The sequence below is a fragment of the Chrysemys picta genome, chromosome 7 (genome assembly GCF_011386835.1).
Source record: "Chrysemys picta bellii isolate R12L10 chromosome 7, ASM1138683v2, whole genome shotgun sequence".
NCBI classification, from domain to species: domain Eukaryota; kingdom Metazoa; phylum Chordata; order Testudines; family Emydidae; genus Chrysemys; species Chrysemys picta.
The window spans coordinates 127,958,057-127,985,167 of NC_088797.1; the positions used below are offsets into that span (position 1 = coordinate 127,958,057).

A 27,111-nucleotide genomic window follows, 5' to 3' on the forward strand; every position below is an offset into this window, starting at 1 on the left:
TAGCTTTCCACCCCCTTATGGCCCCCAAATGAAGCTGGTTCAGCCCCCAACGTGAATTGGAGTAGCCCTAATCTGATAGAAAATTGAATGCATAGGAACGTAGGAATTGCCAGACCGGATGATTGGCAAGGTCCATTGCACAGAGTAATGGGTCCCTTTAAGGCAGGATGGGACCAGCCCCTTGTGACGTAGCTGCTTCCCACCCTGAGGGAGGTGGGGCAAAGGGGGTCAGCTAGTGTTACCATTTTTTAAAATAACAAAAAGAGGACACTCCAAGGGGCCCCACCCCAACTCCGCCCCCTTCCCCGGCCCCACCCCAACTCCGCCCCTTTCCCAAAGTCCCCACCCCAACTCCGCCCCCACCCCTGAACGCTCCACCCCCTGCTCCTCCCCCTCCCCTGCTTCCCGTGAATCAAATGTTCCCAGGAAGCCTGAAACAGGGAGGCAGGCAGCAGGTAAGCTGGGGTGTGGGGGCACGAGGAGGCGTGGCCCAGTCTGGCCCCCTGGCCGAGCGACTCGGGCCCGGCTCAGCTCGGGCCCTGGGGCGCCAGCCCCAGTTCCAGCCAAGCGGGCCAGCCCCAGCCCACCCCGGCCCCGGTGGTTCCAGCTCAGCTCGGGCCCCGGGGCACCGGCCCCGGCTGAGTGGCTCCGGCCCCGGCGGCTCCAGCCTGGCTCGGGCCCCGGGGGCACCGGCCCTGGTTCCGGCGGAGTGCGCTGGCCCCGGCCCGCCCCAGCCCCGGCGGCTCCAGCTTGGCTCCGGCCCTGTGACATGGGCACTGGCTCCGGCCCCGGTGGCTCCAGTCCAGCTCGGCTCGGGCCCCGGGGCACTAGCCCTGGTTCCGGCCGAGCGCACCGGCCCCGGCTGAGCGGCTCCGGCCCCGGCGGCTCCAGCCTGGCTTGGGCCCCGGGGGCGCCGGCCCTGGTTCCAGCGGAGTGCCCCGGCCCCGGCAGCTCCAGCTTGGCTCCGGCCCTGTGACACGGGCACTGGCTCCAGCCCTGGTAGCTCCGGCCCGGCGCAGCTCGGGCCCCGGGGTACTAGCCCTGGTTCCGGCCAAGCGCACTGGCCCCGGCCGAGTGGCTCCGGCCCGCCCAGGCCCCGGCGGCTCCAGCTCGGCTCGGGCCCCAGGGCACGGGCACCGGCCCCAGCTGAGCGGCTCTGGCCCTGGGGCACCGGCTGAGCGGCTCCGGCCCCGGCGACTCCAGCTCGGATCGGGCCCCAGTGGCACCGGCCCCAGCGGCACCGGCCCCAGCCCCAGCACCGCCGCCGGCTGGCGGCCGAGCACCGCTGGCCCCAGCAGCTCCGGCCCCGGCCCCAGCGCAGATCCAAGCCCAACGACCCCTCCCTATTTTCCCGGACATGTCTGGCTTTTTGGAATTTCCCCCGGACGGGGATTTGACGACCAAAAAGCCGGACATGTCCAGGAAAATCCGGACGTATGGTAACCCTAGGGTCAGCTGATAGCTTATTGGTCACCTGATCCTTATAAAAGGGCTCTGAGAGCTCAGTCTGGGAGTGGGACCACAGGCACTGGTGGTGGGCTCTTGTGGAAGGCCCTGAGACAGCGTCTGTAGGAGACTGGGTACTCCAAGCAGTACCGGATTGACCATGGTGCCAATGGCTCCATAGCCGGGCCCAAGCTCAGAATGGCCCATAACACTCGCTCCCTCCCCTCGTGCAGTGCTGCAGAAGCGGAGCCTCGGAGCAGCAGGGATCCAGCCTGGGAGCTGAGAACCCACAGGGCCCTGGGAGCTGTAGTTCCTTGGCCAGCTCCCTGCCTATAGAGCCAGCCCTGGAGCAGGGAAGGAACTACATTTCCCAGAATTCCCTTGGCAGCTATCAACAGGAAAGGGAGGGTGAGGGAGTGGGGAAGCTGAGACCCCATGTGCTGCAGCTTGCTGTGGGTGGGGAGCTGGCTGCTGGAAGGGGGTGGCAGGGTGAGTGGGGAACAAGCGTGCCCAAGGAGTAGGCGGCTTTGGCCCAGGTATCACCCTCCGAAGACTTCCCCAGACTGGCTTAGGGATGCTGGTGTGACCTCGCCTGGCAAGCCCCAAAGAAGGAACTGAGTGCACTAAATAGACAGTGCCCCTCTCTATCTGAAGCCTAGCAAGGGAGATATGTGGATCCCACCAGAAGTTAAAATAAGTAAGGCAGGAAGGGCTTTACTAGAGGACCTGGGCAGCTTTAGATACAGTCCCAGGCATGTAGGAGGATTTCCACATCTGAGCCATGGAAGCAGAAGCAGAACAGGAGCTGTTACTTCATTTCTCCCAAATCAAATATGCGGATCCACTGTAACTTGCTGTCGGAAAAGTAGGATAAAATTGAGCAACAAATGCTGGCAGCTCCCCAGTGCTAACTAGGACGGGAATTGCTATTTTCAACAGCCATTACCATTTTTTTTTTTTTAGTTTTGTTTGTTTAAAAGGAAGACAGTGATATTGCATTGGCAAATTCCCCATAGAAACGAAGAGTGGAACAAAAGAATATCAAAGGCACTTCAGCTTTTCCTCATTTATGTAGGACAGTCTTATAATATGGATCAGCCTTGGAATTGCCACCCCTCCCTTGACTAGCAGCTGCAGCTATCGAAGGCTGGCCTCTGGCAATTGGCCCCATGGCTGTAGCCAGAGAAGCTGCAGGTGGCTCTGTGACTACTGGGGCCATTAAGCTAGAGCAGATAAAGAAACTGGAATTAACCTCAGGGAACCGAGGTCACCCGTAGGAAAGGAATGTCAAGGGGAGCAGGGAAAGAGGCAGCAGGTCAGGCTTGCAGCGGGAGAACAGCCCCAGGTGGTGGGGGAGCATGTCCAAGGTAGAAAGGAAACAAGCCTGGGGAGAGGTGGTGGTGACCAGGTAGTAGACTAGCATGTAGCTGGGAGCAGAGGGAGAAAGGCTGGTGTCTTCCATTCCCAAGGGCTAAGTCCTCACGTTGGGGAAATGGTGTTTGCAGGTGGCTTGCTCACATGGCAGGATGGGGGCTGAGCGAGGGATTTGTCGGAATTGATCACGTATCTGCTGGCTGTGGAACTCTGAGCTGAGACCAGAACCACATCCAGTGACTGGTGACATAGGGGGGTACTGGAGACATGGCTAGAGAAGGTCTGATTGAGGAAGGAGATAAATCTGTGGGGAGTTTCCTTGATCACTATGAAAGTTTGGCTCACTGGACACTGGTAAACCCACATGGGTACAGCTCAGTGAGAAGAACTGGGGGCTGAGGGAGCTGTGTATAGCAATGCAGATAGTCATGTAGAGGTGTGTGATCAAAATGAAAAATGTCTGAGATTCAGTACCGGGTATACTATGGCACCAATGGCACTGCCACACCAGGCCCACACTCGGAGCCCACAACGACTACATGGGGGCCCACAAAAGGTTAATCCGGCCCTGACTCCAAGGGACTGAGCCTGGGGGTTAGTGCTCTGTATTGGAGCAGGGAAAGACTCAAAGGTAGCCCAGAAAAGGGCTGTGAACAGGGCCCAAAGGGTGGGCTGACGAAATGCCCACAAAGGGCAGAAGAACTTGTGTTGCTTGGGACTTTTTTGTTGTCCTGTTGGAAGCCTGGAAGGGGTTAAGTTTGTGGCTTGGCTGGAGGGCCAAGTCACATCTCCAGCCTGACACATGTGCGTGGAGTTTATTAAAAGAGCCCTGAAGAAGAGGGAAACTGAGGTAGGATGCTGCAGCACCATCCCAGGCCATGAGTGGGGGGGTTGGGAGGCGGGTGCGCTGTTAGCTTCCATCTAATCTAGTCTCTTGTCTCTGACATTGGCAGCACCACATCCACCAGAAGGGGAACAAACTGCCCCGCAGTTGGCAGATGTGGGATACGCTGGGCCCTGGAAGGGCTCATCCGGATCAGACGGATTTAATCTCTGGTCCATGATTTTTATTGGCATTAACCACACTAATGCTGGATGCAGAATGCAAACAACGGTCCGATAAAATAAATGTAAATCGCATTCGTAAAGGTGCAATGCCCAGTACTCAGGTGCATTGTGTATGATTTCCCTGTCCCTACTGGAATTCATCCCACTCTCCTGGTGCTGTTAAACATGGTCCATGGGCATGGAAATCAGGCTGGTCTAGTTATGGCTCTGTCATTGACTGCTGCGTGACCTTGGGCAAGTTGCTTACTCAGGTGGTGCCTCAGTTTCCCCTTCTGGGAAATGGCAATAACGATACTGACCCTTCACTGTACCATGCTTGGAGAGTGCTGTTTATTCCCCTGGACGGCAGTGACTCATATCTGGTGGTCTCAGACACTACCGAAGCCCAGTTACCTTTTGTAGCTTTTGGGACTATCCAGGCTCTTCCCACATGGTGTTTGGATTGCGCCTGCCCTCTCCCTGGTCTGACAGGAGTTATGTGCCTTCTCCCTCCAGGACCCGGACGCCATTGGGTACCTGACGGGCAGGAACAATGCCAACGGAGTTGACTTGAACCGTAACTTCCCCGATCTCAACACTTTCATGTACTACAATGAAAAAAATGGTGGCCCCAATCACCACATCCCTCTGCCAGCCAACTGGAAAAGCCAGGTATGGACCAGGGATTTCCAGCAGCAATACAGAATTGCACCAGCACCGCCCGCATGGAGAAACACCTACCCCTGCTCTGTACTTCCCAGCCCCCCTTTTCAGAGAAACAGCATCTCCTCTATGGGCCCCAGGTATTGGTTTTTGTCTGAAGAACATTATGACTGGCTGGGATGATTTAGTTGGGGATTGGCCCTGCTTTGAGCAGGGGGTTGGACTAGATACCTCCTGAGGTCCCTTCCAACCCTGATCTTCTATGATTCTATGACACAGTTTGCCTCACAGGGCTTTCAAGAGGAACCTGACCCAGCAGTTGCCCATTTTAGTGAACACCCTGAGTTCCATCCCTTATAAGTCTGCATTAGAAAAGTGTTTTTGTCTGAAAAATCCTGTGAATACTTTTATTTTTTGGGAGGGATATGAAAGCAATTAGTCAAATGGGGTGTCTAAAATGAGATTTACCAAAAATCTCGACTTTCTAATAGTTTGAGTTGCTCTGTCTAAAAACACTGTGTGTAGCGTTTACACACTACTTGACATATGAAAATGACTTCTTACCGCTCCCCAGCCTCCCTTAACTCTGGCCCTGTGTGCCGGTGTCGCAGGGAGGCATGTCTGGCATAACAGCCCCAGCTTTAGAAATGTCTGAAATCTTTGAGTACAAGTGAAAATGTGACACACCCCCAGCATGCTCTCCTCAGGGGTGAGTAAAGTGCTAGACCAGCTTGGTGAGTGATTGCTGCCCTCCGGGTAGTGGTGGATGCATGGATTCGGTAGATGACATGGCAGAAGTGAATTTTGACAAGAAGATTTGAATGAAGAGAGAAGTGAGGCAGATGGGCCAGGCACACAGGGCAGCATGGAAGGATGCCCGAAAAAGAGAGGCACAGAAGGAAATTAACAGGTTGTCAAAGTTGGTGCACTTTGCCTAGTGGAAGGTTCATGGGAATATGGTCAGCAATAAGGTCAGACACGCAGGTGGGATTGGGCTGGGCAGGGCCTTGAGTCTGAGCAATGGGGAGGCATCATGGCCTTCGGCGATGGGCCGGAGAGCAATTCTGGCAGTAGTGTTTGGACAGACTGTAGGGGCAAGGCAGGTACCTTGGCAGCTATGGAGGAGGCAGGTGCCATGGTCAGGGCAGCAAATGTTCAGGCCTGCATGAGCAGTTCAGCCATCTGAAGAGAAGTGGAAGGCTTCCAGATGTGCGCTGGAGGAAGAGAGAGCAGGATGGGTCACATCAGGATGTGCGAGGCTGGGAGAGAGGGGCTGGTAACAGGGCAGGTGGTGGTGGACAGCAGAGAAGGGGAGGGGAGGCATATGGAGCCCAGGCTAGGAGGTAGCACCCTATCACCCCCCTCCCCCGAGCACTATCCACGAGCCAGGCTGTGCTGAGACTTCGCACTGAGCCCAGGGCTGCAATGGTTCGGACTCTCATGCCGGTGTCTCCTTCGCTTGCAGGTGGAGCCAGAAACGCTGGCTGTCATTCAGTGGATGAGCCGCCACAACTTTGTCCTCTCAGCCAATCTCCACGGTGGAGCTCTAGTGGCGAATTACCCCTACGACAAAGCCCAGGAGCAGCGGAGCCGGGGCTATCAGCGCAAAAGCAACACCCCGTCCCCCACTCCTGATGACAAGCTGTTCCGGAAGGTGCACAGAGAGGATCATGAGAGCCCCTAACGAGGCTTGGGCCCCACATGTCAGATCTCACAAGATCAGCTCTTCTTCATTCCTTTTCTGATCCAGACTGTTGGGGTCGAGGGTTTAGGTCTGGGATTTGAATCCAGAGTACCCCCCCTTGGTCCCCCAGCCCCCAAACAAAAGTGATGGGGTTTGGAACGGAAGTTCTAGTTTTAGCCCAGCCTTTGTTTTTAATCATCTGCAATAATCTCTTTGAAACAGGCAATAAGATGACATGTGACAAAAACGTGATGTTGGGCTAAATACATCCCTGGTATAAACACCACTGATGTCCATGGTGTTTGCACCAGGAATGAATCTGGCCCATTTCCCATGCACAAGAAAGTCTAGGTACAAGCCTCTCCTTATCAGTGCAATAAGCCTTTCTATAGGTCTGAGCCTGCAAAGTGCTGAGAGCTGCCAAAGTTGGCCTGAGCGCCCTCAATTCCCAGGGGCTTCAATAGCAGCAGGATTGGGCTCTGTGACACTAACAAGCCCCCAACTAATCAGCTTTACTCTTCCTCCTCCTTGCCCCACCCACCTCTCTGGAGAGAGTCTGAGGGGCCTGCACTGCGGTAACCTGCAGTTTGGTGTGTGCTCTGAAGTCACGTCTGACTTTCCACCGTGTTTCCCAAGGCAGCCTGTGCAGACAGAGGGTTCGCTTTACTGCTGGGCAGTGATCACTGAGCAGAGAGAATCCAGGCTCGACAGCTGGGATAAAAATGTATCAGGATGATAAATCTCCTGCTTCCAGGGTCGGACCCAACCTCTGCCTCCTGGGGCCTTGGAAGAAACTGCCCGAGGGGTTGGCTATTCCATAAATGTCCATTATGGGCTTCCTTGCACCTTCCTCCGGGCCTGTCCATTGCCAGAGACAGGAGACTGGGCTCCTCTCTGCTCCTACGGGCTCTTGTGTCTAGGTAGGGAGCAGCAGGGACTGAAAGGGGTAAACAGAGTTCAGGCTGACCTGCCTCCTTCAAAAAGACATGGGTGACCTCGGCCTCCAAGGGTTACTTTCTGAAGAGGCGGGATCTTGTTGCTATGGCAATGAGAGTCAAAGCCCGGGCTCCAATCAGAAAGTGCTGTCCTGGATTTCCCATTACAAGTTAGACTGAATTTATATTGCAACAGAGCCCATCCCCCGACCCCACCTGTCAGGGCTCCCACTGGGCGGCAAACCTCAGGAGGGGGATGGGCCAACCCCACCTGACTGTGCAATGGCATCCCCCAGATCGAATTCTCCGTGGGCTTCGTTGGCAGGTTCCCGAGCCCATGGGGTCAGGGCGGGGGTCAGGTTCCCCTGCTGGGGGAGGGGCTTCGTTGGCAGGTTCCCGAGCCCATGGGGTCAGGGCGGGGGGCAGGTTCCCCTGCTGGGGGAGGGGCTGGGGGCAGGTTCCCGAGCCCATGGGGTCAGGGCGGGGGTCAGGTTCCCCTGCTGGGGGAGGGGCTGGGGGCAGGTTCCCGAGCCCATGGGGTCAGGGCGGGGGTCAGGTTTCCCTGCTGGGGGAGGGGCTGGGGGCAGGTTCCCGAGCCCATGGGGTCAGGGCGGGGGTCAGGTTCCCCTGCTGGGGGAGGGGCTGGGGGCAGGTTCCCGAGCCCATGGGGTCAGGGCGGGGGTCAGGTTCCCCTGCTGGGGGAGGGGCTGGGGGCAGGTTCCCGAGCCCATGGGGTCAGGGCGGGGGTCAGGTTCCCCTGCTGGGGGAGGGGCTGGGGGCAGGTTCCCGAGCCCATGTGGGCTGGGCTGGGGTCAGGTTCCCCTGCTGGGGGAGGGGCTGGGGTCAGGTTCCCGAGCCCATGTGGGCAGGGCGGGGGTCAGGTTCCCCTGCTGGGGGAGGGGCTAGGGGCAGGTTCCCGAGCCCATGGGGTCAGGGCGGGGGTCAGGTTCCCCTGCTGGGGGCGGGGCTGGGGGCAGGTTCCCGAGCCCATGTGGGCAGGGCGGGGGTCAGGTTCCCCTGCTGGGGGAGGGGCTGGGGGCAGGTTCCCAAGCTCATGTGGGCAGGGCGGGGGTATAGGTTCCTATGATGGTGTGTGTGGGGGGGGGTCTGTGTGAAGAACAGTGGTGGGGTTGTGCTGGGCCTGCTCTCTCTCACGTGGGTTTAGCTCAATTGGAGGGGCTCCTGCTTGTCCCTAGTGTACATGGGAGCAGACTCATACTGAGGGACATGGGCCAGAGGAGCGAAGCCAGCGCTATGACCAGCCTCATGCTCTCTCTGCAGCTGGCCAAAGCCTATTCCTACGCCCACCACTCGATGCACCAGAGCCCAACCTGCGGAGAACAGTTTGCAGATGGCATCACCAATGGGGCCTCCTGGTATTCTCTCAGCAAGGGTAAGGGCTGGAAGAGCAGGAACTGGGAGTTGGAGAAAGGTCCAGAGGGAACAGGGGAGGTGAGGATATGGGAGGTCTGGGCTGCAGAGGAGGTAGTGGGACAGACAAGGGCTGGGGAAGGGATGAGCAGGGTCGAGGGGAGAGGGTAATAGCTGGGGAAGAGGTATGCAGGTTATGGTTTGAGGGAGGGAATGCGGAGGTGTAATGGCCGAGGGGGAGGGTACAGGGATAAGGGCTGGTGAGACAGTATGTGGAGAGAATGGCTAAGGAAAGGGTACTAGGATATGGGGGTGCACCCTCAGTGAGTGATGAGTACCCAGATTCTGGGGGATTGGTCAGGAGTACTCGTTTCTGTCAAACCTTGAGTATGAAGCTGGCAGGGGCCACAACGTGGAAGTGACAAGACACAAAAGCAGCAATAAAATTAAAACAACAACAAATAATAATGGAAAAAGTTGATATCATTGGCTGTACACTGCCAGTCATGAGTGTTGGCAGTTGATAAGGGAAGTTAGATTTCCATTGATACCATGTCCAGTAGGGTTAAGGACATCAAGAAGGATTTAAAAAGACTATATTAGGCGCAGAAGAAATCCTAGCAATGGTATAGTCCATTACTAACTAGGAATGCTTTAAAATTTCTATTCTGTATTTGGGAAGAAGCTGGATGGCACAGTCACAGCTTGTGCTGATAATCAAATAGTTTATTCTGAGTAACGTGGGAGGATGTTAAACAGCAACAGCTAAAATTAAACATTTTCTGATCTGTAGGACACAAAAACTTGCGCAAAAGAATTGTCCGAGGAGCTCTCTGAGCCAGCAATGAATATTCCTTAGCACAAAAGGATGCATAAAGTAAAATATGGCATCTAGCAATTATGTGTGATAAATGTTTCACTTTTTTTGTCAGCTGTAATGCTCTTTTATAATGCAGTTTGCTGAAACATTTAGCAAATGAAAGTGTGTTGGGAATTGCACAAGTAACTTTCCAAGCTTCAAACTGACAATATATTACTGACCTTAACCATAGTACCTGAATATTCATTTTCTGAATGAAGATGATGTCTGTCTTTTTACAGAAAGTTTTGGGTTTGAGGGTTTTTAGGTTATAAATACCAAGTTCTTCCTGTAGGTCTGCCCCAGTATTTGGAGGACTGGGAATGAGATATTATACCAGGCTGTGTCAGTTTACTGTGATCTCATGTTCCAAGTCTTTGAAAGACTACTGAAGTCAGGACTTGATGTTTGTGACAAATGCTGGTTGTTGTTTTTTTTTAACTTCATTATGCTACCTTAATACATCAAAGCACTAAAGTAAAAGTAAAGGATTTATGGGCACAAATTTTGGTTTTGAAGCTGACATCTCTAACTCATAAAAACATCCTAAATGTTATCTTCATTTTAAAATGGGTTTACAAAATCTGACCCTACATTTTATCCCTGTCCATAACAACTTATTTTCTTAATTTATTATTTTCCCGCATAATAGGCAAAGCAAGGTAGAACTTTCATAACACCATGTTTTAGAAGAAATGCAAACTGTTGAGAATTGGGTACCTGTTTGCCATATCACATTTATTCAACTTAATAGAATAACATTTTGAAGATCTAATTAGAATGTAAACAATTTGGTGTAATTCTCTGGCCTGAGCCCTGCAGGAGGTCAGATGAGACTATCATAATGTTTCCATCTGGTCTGTGACTTGTGCACTTGGAGAGGCACATGCAGCTCCTAAGCACAGAGCTCTGGAGAGCCCCGCCTGGTGGGTGTTGTGGTAGAGGAGGGGAAAATTTGGTTGCAAAGAGGATAGAGAGAGGCAGCACTGAGAGGGGCTGTGAGAAAGATTTGAGGAGAATGCCGGGGAGATGAGTGGGTGTTTGGGGGACTGGATATGGGAAGGGCTGCTGGGGAGGACAGAAGAGGCGGGCCGTATATTTGGGGGGAAGATGGGGAGTGTCCTTGGGAAGGAGGCAGAGGGGAGGGCTGTACTGGAGGAGGGGGCATGGCATGTCTCTGGGCCTGGCCACAACCTCTCCTTGTCTCCTCTCAGGCATGCAGGACTTTAATTATCTTTACACCAACTGCTTTGAGATCACTCTGGAGCTGAGCTGCGATAAATTTCCACCTCAAAAGGACCTGGAGAAGGAGTGGCTGGCGAATCGTGAGGCGCTCTTCACCTACTTAGAGGAGGTAAAGGGGCCACACGCAGACCCTGATACCAACCTCATGTGGGGCTGAGATCCCTAGCCCCTCCCCTCTCCTCCCTGCTTTGCATTGCAGGGGGAAGAGATGCAATGGTGGGGGGCACCAGCAGAGCTGGGAACATGGAGGGTGGCCCTGGGGCTCCCTCTCTTGGTGCTTTGGAGGCAGCACTGAGCGACTCCAGCAATACTGCTGCCCCCAGCCCTGGCTCAGCCAGAGAAAGGCCAGCCCAGCTACAGAATGGAGTATCACCAGGGCTCTGTTCTCCTGCTCCAGTAGGGTCTGGCAGGACCCTGACAGGGAGAGAGGCTCCAGCTCTCAGGAGTGAGTGACTCTGTCTGTCTATCTGCAGGTTCATCAGGGTATCAAAGGGCTGGTGTCCGATGAGAACAACAATGGGATTGCAGGTGCTGTGATTTCTGTCCATGGGATCGGCCACGATGTCACTTCCGGTGGGTTGCCCATCCCTCAACTTGCTGACCCTTTTGGTAACAGCCCGTTTAGCCTGATTTGGGAGGAACACAGTGTGACGGCCCCCCTGGGGATGCAACCTGGAGCTGGGGTACCACTGAGCCCTCTGTCTCACCAGCCTGAGCTCCCTCTCACACTGTGCTGCTGTGACAAGCTGCAGATCGCTCCCAGTCCTGCACTTGCACAAACCTTTACACAGGCAGGGACACACCCAGCTGCAGTTACATGAAGGCTTCTCCCCAGCACCACAGCCTAGGACCCCAGAGCTGTACCGTCTTGTCCTGGTCAAAAGCGTGCCCAGTATAAATTTATGACCCAGTCCGTACCTCCCTCAATGTGGAGAGGACAGTGCACCAGCTCCTGTTCCCAAGCAGATTCCCCAAGCACTTCTGGCAAAACACACTGTTTCAGGTAAATGAAAATGTACAACAAATTTATTAACTACAGAAAGATAGATTTTATAGATTCATAGAATACCAGGGTTGGAAGGGACCTCAGGAGGTCATTTAGTCCAACCCCCTGCTCAAAGAAGGACCAATCCCCAGACAAATTTTTGCCCCAGATCCCTGAATGGCTCCCCTCAAGGACTGAATTCACAACCCTAGGTTTAGCAGGCCAATGCTCAAACCACTGAGCTATCCCTCCCCCATCCCTTATAATCATTTTAAGTGATTATAAGTAGTGACCGCACAGATCGAAGCAGATTACCTAGGAAACAAACAAAAATGCAATCTAAATCCTATACACTAGACCAGATTTGAATCAAGCAGTGTCTCATCCTTTAGATAGTACAAACAGTCCACCAAGCTTCCATTCACAGGCAGGCTTCCTTCTTTCCCCGCCTGGGACCTCCTTCCCCAGTTCAGTCTTTGTTCCTTAGGTGTTTTCAGGTGCTGTGTTGTAGGGGGAGCAAGGCCCCTTGGTGACGCCACTTCCTCCTTTTATAGCTTCTTCCATCTTGCTGGAAAGATCTTTCCCTGTGACCCGAGTTAAACAGTCCCCTTGTGTAGTGCTATCTCTGAGAGGTTTCTATTGTACCCAATTCCTCGGGTAATCCTTGTGAGTATGTGTATTTTCCTCAATGGACCATTACCGCTGTTTGGTCTTTGCATTGTTGTACCTGAAAGGCTGGTTAAGGCTGTTTTTAACTTCACAACAGACTTCAGTAACAGACTTCATAATTCTAGATACAAAGATAGCACATACAATTTAACAGGATATTAATACTCAGCAGATTAAGACTTTTAAACTGATACCTCACAAAGCATACTTTGTGAAAAACACATCATAATCCTGTCACACATGGTGAGCCCGGCAATGATGTATGTCGCCTGTCTCCTGCAAGCACTGCCCACTGTGGGAAATTAGTGAACCTCACAGTGGTGGAAGGTGAGACCCCTTTGGGAGACAGGAAGGGCAAAACGAGCAAAGCCCTCCAGCCACTCCCCCCCGTCTGGCACACAGCGACCTCGAGCACTGCAGATTATTAAAATGCTCCGTGTGTGTGTGTTTGTGTTGGATTGAGGGGGGGGACAAAGGTTAACTCGTGTAATGAGTGAAATGGCATATGGGCTCTATGGATGCAGCTTCACATTTGGGATGGATCAAAAAGTGAAATAGATTTGTTGGTTCTGATTCTTCTCTGGAAAATTTTTGTTCAAATCACAAACAGACCTTCCAAACGTCACACGTGTTGTATGACTTAGGATCAAGTGGATAATCAGCTAAGCATGAGCTCCCAGTGGGATGCTGTAGCTAAGAGGATGAACACAGTCCTTGGACGTATAAGCAGGAGGGTATCAAGTAGGAGTATGTAGGTGGCATTCCCTCTGTATATAACATTTGTGATCCTGTGTCCCGTTCTGGTGTCCAGAATATGATCTGAGGGCTGGAAACAGGCCATATAGGAAGAGACTTATGAAGATCAGTCTATTTAGTTTACGCAAGAGAAGGTTAAGAGGTTTCTTGACTCTGGTCTACAAACACCTACAGGGGGAAGAGATTTATATGTTATTTCATATTTTTATCAGTAACTTGGAAGAAACCATAAAATCATCACTTGTAAAATTTGCAGATGGCACAGAGAGTGGGAGAGTGATAAATTACGCAGAGGACAGGTCACTGATATACAGAGATCTGGATCGCTTGGTAAGCTGGGCACAAGCAAACAATGTCTGTTTCAATACAGCTAAATGTAAGGTGATACCCTGAGGAGCAAAGGCTGTCAGCCATACTTACAGGCTGGGGGGGCTCTATCCTGGGAAGTAGTGACTCTGACAAAGACTTGGGGGTCATGCTGGATATTATCAACTGCGAAGTTGCGGCCAAAAGGGCTAATGCAGTAGTTCTCAACCATGGGTCTGGGGCTCCCTAGGGAGCCTCGAGCAGGTTTCAAGGGGGCCTCCAAGCAGGGCCAGCATTAGACTCACTGGCGCCCAGGACTGAAAGCTGAAGCCTCACCACATGGGACTGAACCCCAGGTCCCTGAGCCCCACAACCTGGGGCTGAAGCCTGAGCAATGTAGTTCGTGGGGCCCCTGTGGTGTGGGGCCCCAAGCAATTGCCCTGCTTGCCACCCCCTAGCGCCGGCTTGGCTTTTATGTGCAGAAAACCAGTTATTGTGGCACAGGTGGGCTGTGGAGTTTTTATAGTATGTTGTGGGGGAGCCTCAGAAAGAAAAAGGTTGAGAACCCCTGGGTTAATGCAATCTGTGGCTGTATAAACAGAGGAATATCAAGTAGGTACAGGCGAGTCTCATCTTACGCGCATTTAACATGCGCGAATTCAGCTTTGCGTGGTCAGCAAAAACAAAAAAAAAAGAGAGAAAAATAACAATTTAAATACTGTACCTATAGTGCGGGAGATTCCGCCCGCCATTACACTCAATGTAATTTTGACTATACGCGATTTTCGCTTTACGCGCTGACAGCGAAACATAACCCCAGGATAAGATGAGACTCGCCTGTATAGGTGTAGGGAGGTTCTATTACCCCTCTATTTGGAACTGGTGTGACTGCTACTGTAATGTTGTGTCCAGCTCTGGTCTCCACACTTAAGGAAAGATGGTGAGAAACTGGTGAGGTTTCAGAAAAGAGCCACAAGATGACTAAAGGATTGGAAACAATGAGGGTTATAAACCATTGGAACAACTGACTTAGGGCTGGGGTGGATTCTCCATCACCAGAAACTTTTTTAAATCAAGATGTTCTTTAAACTATCTGTTCTGGTTCATCCAGGCTCGTAGACTTGAAACAGGAATTAATTCAGGGACATGCCTGTCCTGTGTTGTACAGGAGGTCAGACTACATAGCCTGGAAGGCAGTGTCCCTACCAGGATGAGTGACAGAAACCTCACCCAGAGAAGGGGAAGATAATAGAGCACAAGAAAGCCCCACCTGTGAGAAGAACAGGGAGGGGATGGGTGTACTGGGCCTGTGGGCAACAGGGGCACCTGCAGAGGGAGTGTCCGGACCTGAGTGGTGGGGTTGAGACTGGCCCTGGGGAAGGGGCTAAGCAAGGGAAGGACCATGGGAGGCCCTTAGCCAAAGGGAGGCAGAGAGTTTGCTGTCGGTGCCGTGAGAAGGGCCATATAAGAAGGTACTACCCCCCAGGAGAAGGCAGGGTAGCAAAGGGGTGCCCGGGAACGAGGTTAGGTCAGAGACTGTCAAGAGGGATGTGGCAGTGATGACCGAGGACCTGGCAGAGAGCCATCTCCCACGTCCAGCAGGGGGAGGTAGGGAGGTGGTGGATAAGATGACTGGAATGGAGAGGACCCAGGTGGACAAGGGAACCCACACTGGAGCAGGACAGGCTGTGGTAGGGACCCAGACCCTGGAGGAGGGAGGCAGATTATTCCTCCTGGTAGAGAACCTGAGGCAGGAGAGGGACGTCCTGCGGGCACAGCTGCGTGGTAAGCAGGGACGGTTATACACCCCCTGGGGCGGTCAGTCTTAAGGGAGTGGGTGTGTGATGGGGCATCTGCTCCACATTGGCCCATAAGGGGTTAAAAGCTGCCCTAGGGAGGTTGCGCTGGAGGCAGCCAATTAGAAAGGGGCTGAGAGGAGCAGCCAATCAAGGTGGCAGGCTCATATAAGAAGGGCCAAAGGGCAGAGCAGAGTTCAGTAGCTGACTGGAGCTTGAGGGGAGAAAACCAGGCTCCTAGCAGGAGGAAGGAGCGCCAGCACCTGGGACAAAGCAGAGCTGCAAGCAGGGACCGGGGGAGCTAGAGAGAGCTCCTGGCTGGCTGCTAGGGCCTGCAGGCTGAGGCCCTGAGGTAAGGGCAGAAGAGGGTGCTGGAGCTGCATGGGGAGCAGCCCAGGGACAATGGACTGCAGTTGCGACTGAGGGAAGTAACTGGATGGAGATTGCGGGTCCCTCAGAAGGGGGGAACCACAGAGTGTGGCACAGCCGGAGGGCAGTGTCACTGAAGAGGACCTTGCAGTCCTGGGAGTGGCGCAGGACTTGGAATGAAAGTGGTGGCAGTGAGGTACCACCAGAGGAGGGTGCACTGATGAACAGAGCTAATCCTCAAGACAGCCAGCAGGAGGTGCTGCAGTGTTGAGTGATCCCCGTCACAGTGAGGTTTTCTAAACTTTTTATAATTTTTGTCGCTCTCATTTGGACTCTCTTCAGTTTGTCCAAAACTTTCTTGAAGCACGGTGCCCAGAATTGGACGCAGTCCTCCAACTGAGGGCCTCACCAGTGCCAAGTAGAGTGGGACAATTACCTCCCATGACACTCCTGTTAGTACACCCCAGAATGGTATTAGCCTTTTTTTGCAACTGCATCACATTGTTGACTCGTATTCAATCTGTGATCCATTATAACCCCCAGATCCTTGTTAGCAGTACTGCCACCTAGCCAGTTATTCCCCATTTTTTGTGGTTGTACATTTGATTTTTCCTTCTTAAGTGAAGTACTTTGCACTTGTCTTTATTGAATTTCAATCTGCTGAATTCAGACCAATTCTTCAACTTGTCAAGATCATTTTGAATTTTAATCCTGTCCTCCAAAGTGCTTGCAACCCCTCTCAGCTTGGTGTCGTCTGAAAATTTTAAAAGTATACTCTCCAAGTCATTAATGAAAATATTGAATAGTACCGGACCCAAGACTGACCCCTATAAGTACCCACTAGATACATCCTCCCAGCATGACAGTGAACGATTGATAACTACTCCTTGAGTATGGTCTTTAAATCAGTTGTACACCCACTTTATAGTAATTTCATATAGACCACATTTCCTTAGTTTTCTTGTAAGAATGTCATGTGGGGCTGTGTCAAGAGCCTGATTAAAATCAGGTCTATCACATCTACCGCTTCTCCCCTATCCACTAGCCCAGTAACTCTGCCAAAGAAGGATATTAGATTGGTGTGGCGTGATTTGATCTTGACAACACCATGCTGGTTATTCCTTACAACGCTAATATCCTCCAGGTGCTTACATATTGATTATTTAATAATTTGTTCCAGTATCTTTCCATCAAAGTTAGGCTGACTGTCAATAATATCCTGGGTCCTCTTTGTTCCCCTTTTTAAAGATAGGTACTATGTTTGCCCTTCTCCAGTCTTCTGGGACCTCGCCCATTCTCCAGGAATTCTCAAAGATAATTGCTAATGGTTCCAAGATTTCATCTGCTAGTTCCTTAAGTATCCTAGGATGAATTTCATCAAGATCTGCTGACTTGAAGATGTCTAAATTATCTAAATATTCTTTAACCTGATCGTTCCTCACTTTGGCTTGCTTTCCTTTCCCCTGGTTGTTAATATTAATTGTGTTGAGTATCTGGTCATCATTAACCCTTTTACTAAAGACTGAAGCAAAATAGGCATTAAACACCTCAGCCTCCTTGATGACATCAATTATTAGCTCTCCTTCCCCATTAAGTAGTGGACCTACACTTTCCTTCGTCTTTCTCTTGCTCCTAATGTATTTAAGGAACATCTTCATATTGCCTTTTATGTCCCTTCTAGGTGTATTTCATTGTGTGCCTTAACCTTTCCGATTTCGTTCCTACGTGCTTGTGCAATTCTTTTCTACTCGTCCTTAGCAATTTGTCCATGTTTCCACTTTTTGTAGAATTCCTTTTTGATTTTCAGGTCTTTAAAGAGCTCCTGGTGGAGCCATATTGGCTTCTTACTATATTCTTCCTCTCTTTCCTTTGCATCAGGATAGTTTTCAAATATGCCTGTAATATTGTCTCCTTGAGAAACTGCCAGCTCTCCTGAACTCCTTTTTTCTATTAGATTTTCTTCCCATGAGACCTTAGCTACCAGTTCTGAGTTTGTTAAAGGCTGTTTTTTTGAAGTCCACTGTCCTAATTCTGCTACTCTCATTCCTTCCTTTCTTTAGAATAATAAAATCTGTCATTTCATGATCACTTTCACCCAAATTGTCTTCTACCTTCAGATTTGCTACCAATTCCTCTGTGTTGGCCTGAATCAGGCCTAAAATAGGTGTCCCCCTGGTTACTTCTGTCACTTTGCCCTGGTCTACGCTACGAGTTTAGGTCAAATTTAGCAGCGTTAGATCGATTTAACCCTGCACCCGTCCACACAACGAAGCCATTTTTGTCGACTTAAAGGGCTCTTGAAATCGATTTCTGTACTCCTTCCCGACAAGGGGATTAGCGCTGAACTCGACATTGCCGGGTCGAATTTGGGGTAGTGTGGACACAATTTGACGGTATTGGCCTCCAGGAGCTATCCCAGAGTGCTCCATTGTGACCGCTCTGGACAGCACTTTGAACGCAGATGCACTAGCCAGGTACACAGGAAAAGCCCCAGGAACTTTTTGAATTTCATTTCCTGTTTGGCCAGCGTGGCAAACTCAGCAGCACTCAGCAGCACTGGTGACCATGCAGTCCCCCCAGAATGTTTCTATACTCCCCCTATCATCTCCGTCCCTGAGGTTATCACAGATTAGAAGGTGAAAAAAACGCACTCATGATGACATGTTTTCCGAGCTCATGCAGTCCTCCCGCATTGATAGGGCACAGCGTAATGCATGGAGGCATTCAGTGGCAGAGACCAGGAAAGAATTGCTGTTTGCTTAACGGCAAAAGTATCATGTCTCGCTAGCGATCCTGCCCGAGCCAGGATGCTATGTCACATGCACTCCACGCTGTGTCAGCCTTGGGCGGGGGCATGACCACTTTGTGAGCAGGAAGGCCATAGATATAGACATTCCATTAGGTAACTTCTGTAGCTAGAGAAAACATTCCTGTGTATTCGGCAAAGTCTGTGGCAAAAAAAGAGAAGCCCCATAGTGTAGTGGTGATCATGTTCACCTAACATGTGAAACGTCCCTAGTTCAAAACCGGCCGGAAACAGGTCACTGTTCCTTTTTCTGACTCCCCTCCTGCATTTTTAGTCTTAGAACAGACCATGCTGTGAAATTTTACTTTGAATTATATCAATTATGAGTTAAATAATATGGAAGCTCTCTCTAAGTTATAGTACCAGGTTCCTTACCCTTTCAGCTGCTCTGATAAATCAACATTTTTGTTAGGGGCAGGGGAAAATTTTCATGAAGCCTTTTATAGGGACTAAATGCTATCTAGGACTCTGAGATAATCTTAACATGATCCATAGAGTGCAATCCTTCGTTCTGGATTTGTCATTCCACAAGTTGAACTGCTCCTTACTACTGTCCAGGCTTCACGAGCTATGGGAGCAAGGGGCAGGCTGGGGTAGGTGCGACCACGCGGTGCTGCCGGCTGGGAGAGCAGTCTGAGGCAGAAGCCTCCAGCTCACCTGATATTCCAGGCCGGACTGAATCTCCATGAGACAAAACTTAAAGAAGAGAATGACCTGGAGTCACTCCCATTCAGTGCTCAAAGAGGAGGATAGCCATGTCTGTCCAGGTACCCCTGATCGACCTCACCAAGGTCTGCCAGCTGAGTGGGGCTGAGTGGGACCCCGGCTGACAGGAGCCGGCAGATGGAACCCCAGACCGGCAGCGGGCTGAGCCACTCAGCCCGCTGCCGGTCTGGGGCTCCGTCTGCCGACCCGCTCAGCCTACTGCCAGCCTGGGGTTCTGATCATCCAGGCAGGCAGTGGGCTGAGCGGGTCCGGCGGACAGGACCCCGGAAAAAAGGCGCGAAACGATTGTCTGCCGTTGCTTTCATGGAAGGAGGGAGGGAGGGGGGCCTGACGACATGTACATAAAACCACCCGCAACAAAGTTTTTGCCCCATTAGACATTGGGAATTTAACCCAGAATTCCAATGGGCAGCGGAGACTGCAGGAACTGTGGGATAGCTACCCACAGTCAGGGCCGGCTCCAGGCACCAGCCCTCCAAGCATGTGCTTGGGGCGGCAACTGGAGGGGGGGGGGCGCTCACCCGGGGACAGCGGGGCCGCGGCCGGGCTCGCCGCCCTTCTCCCGGCGCTCCAGCCGGTCGGGGACAGCAGGGCCGCGGCCGGGCTCGCCGCCCTCCTCCCGGCACTCCGGCTGGTCGGGGAGAGCGGGGCCGCGGCCGGGCTCGCCGCCCTCCTCCCGGTGCTCCGGCCGGCCGGGGAGACCGGAGCCGCAGCGGGCTCGCCGCCCTCCCCCGGCGCTCCGGCCGGCTGCGGAGAGCGAGGCCACGGCCGGGCGCTCCGCCCTCCTCCCGGTGCTACGGGCGGTCGGGGAGAAGCGGGGCCCTGGCCGGGCTCTCCACCCTCCCCCCGGCACTCTGGCCGGTCGGGGAGAGCGGGACCGCGGCCGGGCTCTCCGCCCTCCTCCCGGCGCTCCGGCTGCCGGGGAGAGCGGAGCTGTGGCGGGCTCGCCGTCCTCCCCCGGCGCTCTGGCCGGCCGGGGAGAGCTGGGCCGCGGCCGGGCTCGGCGCCCTCCCCTGTCGCGCTCCCCACCGGGAGACTGGGGGGCGGTGGGAGGCTTTTTTGCCTGGGGCGGCAAAAAAGCCAGAGCCGGCCTGCCCACAGTGCTCCGCTCTGTAAGTCGATGCTAGCCGCGGTAGTGAGGACGCACTCCGCCAACTTAATGCGCTTAGTGTGGACATACGCAATAGACTGTATAAAAATTGAATTCTAAAAAAATCGACTTCTATAAAATCGACCTAATTTCGTAGTGTAGCTGGGGACAACATTTTGTTCCAGATAGGTGCTGACTCCATGGGTGCTCCAGCCCTGAAGCATGCATGGAAAATAATTAGTGGGTGCTCAGCACCCACCAGTAGCCAGTTCTCCCCTTCCCCCGAGCGCTTCTTGTCTGCCAGTGGCCCCGATGATCAGTTCTTCCCCCTCCCTCCCAGAACCTCCCGCCCGCCGCAGATCAGCTGTTCTGTGGTGTGCAAGAGGTGCTGGGGGGAGGGCGAGGAGCGGCAATGTGGTGCGCTAGGGGGAGAGGGCGAAACGGGGTGGGAGTGGGGTCTGGGATGGAGCGAGGGCAGGAAGAGGTGGGGTGGGCTGGGGGTTTGGGGGAAGGGGTTCAGTGGGGCTTGGGGCAGAGTCTGGGGTTGAGCACCCCCAGGGCCCGGGGGAAGCCGGCACCTGTGGTCTCCAGTATGTTCCAAGAACGTATTGGAAATTTTGTGTTGCACCATATTACTCTTCCGACATACCAAATGCTGTGCCGCATGTATCCCCTGCCTGAACCACAAGAGCACTCTCTTCTCACAGTCAGAACACAACCCAAGCATCCTGACACCCTGTGTCTGGCAAATAGCTGTATAAAGCCAGTGGCAAAGTGTGTGTCCTGTCACCTCTAGGGCCAGTCATGGTTGATTTTTCAGCTTGGGTGCCAGATGTATTATTTCAAAAAGAACAAGGGGCCACAGACAATACTCTGCCTGATCTACTCCCTTGGCGCTGGCCAGCTGCAGCAAAGAGAGTAGAATCCACCCACAAGTGCTCTGCTGAGGATTCCTTCAATTGGGGGAGTCTCCAGTGAACACAGACCCAGCATAGCTGGCCTCATGTCAAATTCCCTGCAACCCCTGGTGCAGAAAGTGAAGAAGGGGAATGGTTGGAATGTGCTGTGACCATTGCCAGCTGGTGCAAGTTAGAGCAACCCCCAGGTTGTTCGAGTCTGTGCCAGGACTGGAGCAGAGAATCAGAGAGCCATAACAGGATGTCTCTTCTCAGCATCTCCCCTTTCCTCCTCTCCTGGGCTGCCCCGGTGGCTGTGCAGGTGGAGGCCTAGGAGCTCCCTGAGATTCAGGCAGAGACAGTAAAGCTCCTATCCTGTTCTCCCGGGGTTCCCACAGGCCATCAGGGAGGCAGGCAATGGAGCAGCTAGAGTTACTGCCGTCCATATACTCTGATTGCTCGGGTGGAAGAGGTCAGTGCTGAATGTCCTGGGGTTGTTTGACCAGAACAATTTGGCAAATTCAACGTACATTTCTGAAATGTTTTGGTGAACCTCAATTGGCATTTTTGGCGAACAAAAGTTCATCCAAAAATTGTACCCAGCTCTAATCAGGACTGAGCAGCACCGGCAGAGGGGTTTGTGTGGGGTGTGGAGGGGAAAGGGAGTGAGTCTTTCTCAAGCCATGCCCGTATTATTCAGCTCTTACAAAGGTAAACCGAAGCCCCCTATATTTGGGCTAGGTGAGTGCACTTACCCCAGCGCTTTTTTCAAATCCACTCTGACTGGTAAGTCCCTGCACACTGTGGGGTCATTCTGGGGTGATGGGAAGTCTGTTTGGCTGCACGGGAGCAGAGTGTGTGGGAGGTGAGGGAGTGCTGTCATGTAACACATTTAAACTAGCCAGGACAGAGCCCTAGGTGAGGTACAACAGGGGCAAGTCTGGTCAGTGAGATTGGCCCAAGTGGAACGTTTCTGGCTCGATTCTGTGCCTCTGACTGAGTGCACTCTGGCTGCTGCTCTTTCTCATTCCAGGTGACCAGGGGGATTATTTCCGGTTGCTGCTGCCTGGCACTTACACCATCACTGCCTCAGCAGATGGGCATCGACCACAGACGGTGACAGTAACAGTCGGCCCAGCCGGGCCTTCGCTGGTGAGTTGTGCTGAATAGTCCGCAAGGGCTGTGTCAGGACATCTCCGACTGAGTGAGAGATGTGTCCCTGATGGGGCGGTGGGGCGACGACACACTCTGCTGGCTGGGTCACATGGTGCAGTGATGGGCAGAGGTGGGAGAGAGATGTGTAGTGCAGATAGTGTCTCTGGCCATCCAGTCTGGGCTGTGGTTCCCTGCTGCCAGCAGATGGAAACAGGGAGCAAAGAAACCGCAAGTGACCAAGGGCATTGGGGGGTGGGGGAGGCTGTTCTAACCACACGTATTTTTCTGGCTCGCGGCAGTGGAGAGAACTGGCTGGGCCAGACTCCTGCCAGGTATCTTTCCCCACAGCCTTCCCCTTCTTGTCAGGGTGAGTTAAGTTTAGAGGGGGGTATCTGCTCCCTGATGCATGACCAGAGCCTTGGCTTGGGACGGACAGAGGCAGTCCTGCCCCGTGGGGTAGGCGAGACCCATGGTTTCACTGGCCTGGCATAGTTCGTTTCCTGCTTTGTGACCAAAGATATTTTCAGCCCCACAGGTGGGGCCTCACTCCTCTCTGAGAGAAACTCTGTCAGGGTGAGGCAGGGACATGTGCTCACAGCCACTTGCCACACTGCTCTGGGCAGTGGTGTGGCCAGGGAATGTGGAGATCTGCTGCTGGAATAGTGTGCCCACAATTCAAGCAGGATGTTCATAAATTGGAGAGGGTTCAGAGAGGAGCCATGAGAATGATTAAAGGATTAGAAAACCTGCCTTATAGTGACAGACTCAAAGAGCTCTATCTGTTTAGCTTCACAAAGAGAAGGCTAAGGGGTGGCCTGATTACAGTCTCTCTCTCTCTCTCTCTCTCTCTCTCTCTCTCTCTCTATATATATATATATATATGTATGTATGTATGTATGTATGTATGTATGGAGCAAGAGAAAGGTATAACATGATCCAATGGCTGGAAGTTGAAGCGAGACAAATTTAGATGGGAAATAAGGCGTACATTTTTAGCAGTGAGAATAAATTAGCCATTGGAGCAGTTTACCAAGAGTCGTGATGGATTCTCCATCACTGACAATTTTGAAATCAAGATTGAATTTTTTACAAAGCTCTGCTCTAGGGATTATTCAGGGGCCATTCTCTGGCTTGTGCTGTTCAGGAGGTCAGGTTGGACAATCACCATGGTCCCTTCTGGCCTGGGAACCTGTGACTATAAAAGCAGAAATGCTCTGAAATCACCAGTGGCTTTGGGGGTAGGTGATTTTTGTGGAATTTCCACAGTCTTAGCAGGTGTTTTGTCTCCTGGTGTAATAGGAGCTGTCATGAGGCTGTTCTGCTGCACCGCAGGTTATAAGTGTTAGTCCCCATAGCACTTAGTGAAATCACTACTTTCCCCCCACCATTAATACTATTCACTATTATATATTCTTCCTATCTCCCTGTCGATCGGCCAGCACTCTACTCAGCTCATCCGCCTCCTGGGGGAAGGAGTTATAGCTACTGTCTTCTAAAAAATTGGGCTTGTGTCTTTTTTGTGCCTTTGTGATGAAGAAGCCTGGAAGTTATTAAAAAATCCTGCTTATTTTGTGTGCTAGGAATAGTAGGTCTGGTCACATCTGGTTTCCCTGGAAGAGTTCTTGGGGTCTCATCAATGCGTATTTCAAAATCTCTTTCACCTGGACTGAAAGGGTAATGTGCTAAGTCTTTAACAAAGGCTTTCTTGCTCCAAAATCTTCACTACGGTTGGAAGTTAAATGTGTGTTTAAACCCTGCACACACACACCCAAACCCCCAGAATTTTAAAGAGCTCAGCTGAAATCCTGTCCTCTCTCAACTGTTCACATTTCACTTTCTCCACTCTAGTGGTGTCATTATTTCACTAGGTCACCTGTTGCCATAGAGTCTACTAGGCTAGAGGAGACCTACATTTCTAATGTGAAAAACAAGCAGGGGGAAAAAAAGACCCTTCAAAATATATCTGTCTGGCCTTGTGCGTCCATCACAGAGAGGCAGAAAAAGGCACACATGAGTCGTTTCCCCTTTGCAGGTCTCCTTTCAAAGAAGCATGGGCCTTTGGTGCCCTGGGAGCGTTCTACATTAGCAATGTCGCTGTTTGCCAGCATAGGTTTGTCAGTGGAAAATCAGGTTCTAGCTGGTTTGAGCACTTTGTTCCCGTCATGTCACAACATGCCCCTTATCAGCTTTGCTTGTCTCAGCCTTGAAAGCTAGAACTCTGTCCTGGCAACCAGAACCGACCTCTCTCCAGGCCTTAGCTAGCGAGGGATGAGCAGACAGAGACATGTTTTTCTTCCTTTTCATGCCAGGTCCATTTCCAGCTCAAACAAGACACAATAAAGGGGCCCATGGAGAAAAAGGCCCCAGCCACCAGCCTGAGCAGCAAAGCCCTTCAGAAGAAGGTAGTGCCGAGAGCAGCCCATAAGAAGACACAGAGATGAAGATGGCCCAATCAGCCAAGAACTGGAGGAGTCCTATGAAGCAGCTGAGATCGAGAACTCCAGCAAGTGAACGTCCTAACGCAGCATAACAAGCCCAAATTGCCTAGTTAAATATCTCTGCATTTAATAAACTCCTGAGCAAATAGTGAACTCATTCAGAAAGAGCTGCAGCAGTCTGAGTCTGAGAGCCCTTCCGCCACTCAGTCTCTCTGTCTCCTACATCTCTAGGTCTGTGTGTTGTCCGGGCACATACCTGGGCCCTTTACCATTGGACTGGTCTCAACAGGCCATATTAGAGGTTCGAACAGCAATGATTAGATCCTATTCTATTTGGAAGCAGGGGTGCTGAAACCATGTATGATTACTACTTCCAGCCAGGAGGTGCAGCAGCGTCCCCAGCACCTCTAGTTCCAGCACCTAGGTTCAGAGGCTGGGTTTGTGACCCCAGTGGATGAAGGCTATTGCACTTGCAGGCTATGGGAATGAATCCTGGCTCTAGCGCTGTGGGTGTGACTATTAGTCTGAACCCCAAAGAGGCGGATGTTAGGTGGGGACCCGGAAGCTGAGGGAAGGTCAGGCTGGTGGCTCTGTTTGAAAGCAGTTAGTGATATGACCGACTCCGAACATGGTTTGTGCCCATGAACCATCTGGCTAACACTGGTTAGTGACCCCAGCAGCTAAGAGCCAGATCTTGTGTCATTGTTCTTTTGTTGTATGGATGGGACACTCAAACTGTGTCTGTGTTCCTGGCTTGGCTGGTTCTCTCCTTCCCAGCGCTCTATGCAGTAGGACATCCCAGAGTGCACTGCCCCATGAGGATGACTGATCAACCAATGTGATGCGGTCGTCAAAAAGGCTAGTGTGATCCTAGGATGTAGCGGGCGAGGTGTTTCCAGTAGAAATAGGGAAGTATTCATGTCATTGTACAAAGCACTGGGGAGATCTCATCTGGAATATTGGGCAATTCTGGTCACCCTTGTTAAGAGAGATTAATTCAAACTGGAACAGATGCAGAGAAGGGCTGCTAGGAGACCCAGGGAATGGAGAGTCTATCTTGTGAGAGAAGATTAAAAGGGCTGGGCCTGTTTAGTCTAGTTCCGTAAAATGAAGGCTGAGAGGGGAAAGGATAGCTTTTGATAAATACAGCGGGGGGGGGGACAAACACTGGGTAGGGTGAGGAACTATTTCAGTTAAAGGCCAACGTTGGCACAAGAACCCAATGGGTATAAATTAGCCATGAGTAAATTTATTCTGGAATGTAAAAGAAGTTTTTTAACCAATAGATGAGCGAGGTTCAAGGAACAGCCTTCCAATAAGAGGAGTGGTGGCAAACAACTTAATGAATTTTAGGGCAGAGCTTGGTCCAGTTATGAATAGCATTATATGATGTGGTTGTCCTTGATAGCAAGGCTTGGACTCAATGACCCAGATGCCCCTTCCAGTCTGATGTTCCATGAGCTGCCGATGCCACCCTGTGTGTATGACCTCCCAGCAAAGCCACTGTGGGATTTCCCCAGAATATATATATAAAGTAAAGGAAGTGGTGTCTTCAAATCAAGCCTGGATGCCTTTCTGGAAGACATAGGTTAGCCAAACACAAGCTATTGGGGTCAATACAGGGGTGAAATTTAGTGACCTGTGAGCTACAGAAGAGCAGACTAATCCCAGAAGGAACCACTAGATCATCTAAACTCTGAGTCTATGAGTACATCTGCACTGCAAAAAAAGACCCATGGCAGCAAGTCTGAGTCTGGCTCAACTCGGGCTTGTGGGGCCCAAAATAGCCATATAGACACTGGGGTGGGCTCTGGAACTCAGCGAAAGGGATGGGTGTCAGAGGCCAGGCTGCAGCCCAAGCAGGAATGTTTACACAGCTATTTTTAGCCCTATAGCATCAGCCTGAATCATTTGACCCAGGCTCTGAGACTTGGTGTTGCAGATTTGTTGTTGTTTTGTTTTTTGCAGTGTAGATGTACACTCAGACGCTATGGACAGGCAGCCTGGGAGGCCTGGATTTACAATGTGCTCAACACATAAGTGTGGTGTGAAAAATCATTCTTGTCGAATGCCCAATCACAAAAACATGGTGCTGCTTGGTACTGCAGGCAGGGCTGTTACACCCTAGGGAACTGAGACACTGCTCTAGAATCCAAGGGGGTTCAGTTGGGACGCAAAAGCAGCAAAGATAAGACTTGATGTTTCTAGAGTAAAACATAAACAGATAAAACATTTTTGGCCTTCTTTAAGTTAGCAAAAAAAGGCACAGACACAACTTTCTCTTCCTTTTGTAGCTCAGCTTTATGGTCCTACTACAGGAGATCATACCTAAATCCAGTTCTGGTATCCCCTAGGAACTTGCCTTCTGTAGCATGCTGCTGAGGATACACAAAGCTGTGAGTCACTGTGTTACCTCTCTGCCTCAGCAACAGTGAGTTTTGCTGACAATTAGACTGTGTGTCAGCTCCCTGTCACATCAGCCTGTCTTCCTCACC

The 27,111-nt window shown here is 51.9% G+C and overlaps 1 protein-coding gene across 1 annotated transcript in view; it reads left to right on the forward strand.

The window, feature by feature from the left end:
- The window catches only part of CPN1 (carboxypeptidase N subunit 1), a 35,322-nt gene extending 10,539 nt beyond the window's left edge, over nucleotides 1-24,783 (forward strand). Inside the window, exons 3-9 of the mRNA XM_005289356.4 lie at nucleotides 4,384-4,539; nucleotides 5,996-6,184; nucleotides 8,431-8,542; nucleotides 10,594-10,733; nucleotides 11,098-11,197; nucleotides 22,057-22,175; nucleotides 24,488-24,783. Coding sequence (XP_005289413.1) covers nucleotides 4,384-4,539; nucleotides 5,996-6,184; nucleotides 8,431-8,542; nucleotides 10,594-10,733; nucleotides 11,098-11,197; nucleotides 22,057-22,175; nucleotides 24,488-24,619 — 948 coding nt within the window. The 3' untranslated portion in view covers nucleotides 24,620-24,783. The remainder of the gene's footprint in view (nucleotides 1-4,383; nucleotides 4,540-5,995; nucleotides 6,185-8,430; nucleotides 8,543-10,593; nucleotides 10,734-11,097; nucleotides 11,198-22,056; nucleotides 22,176-24,487) is intronic.
- The last annotated feature ends 2,328 nt before the right edge of the window (nucleotides 24,784-27,111 follow it).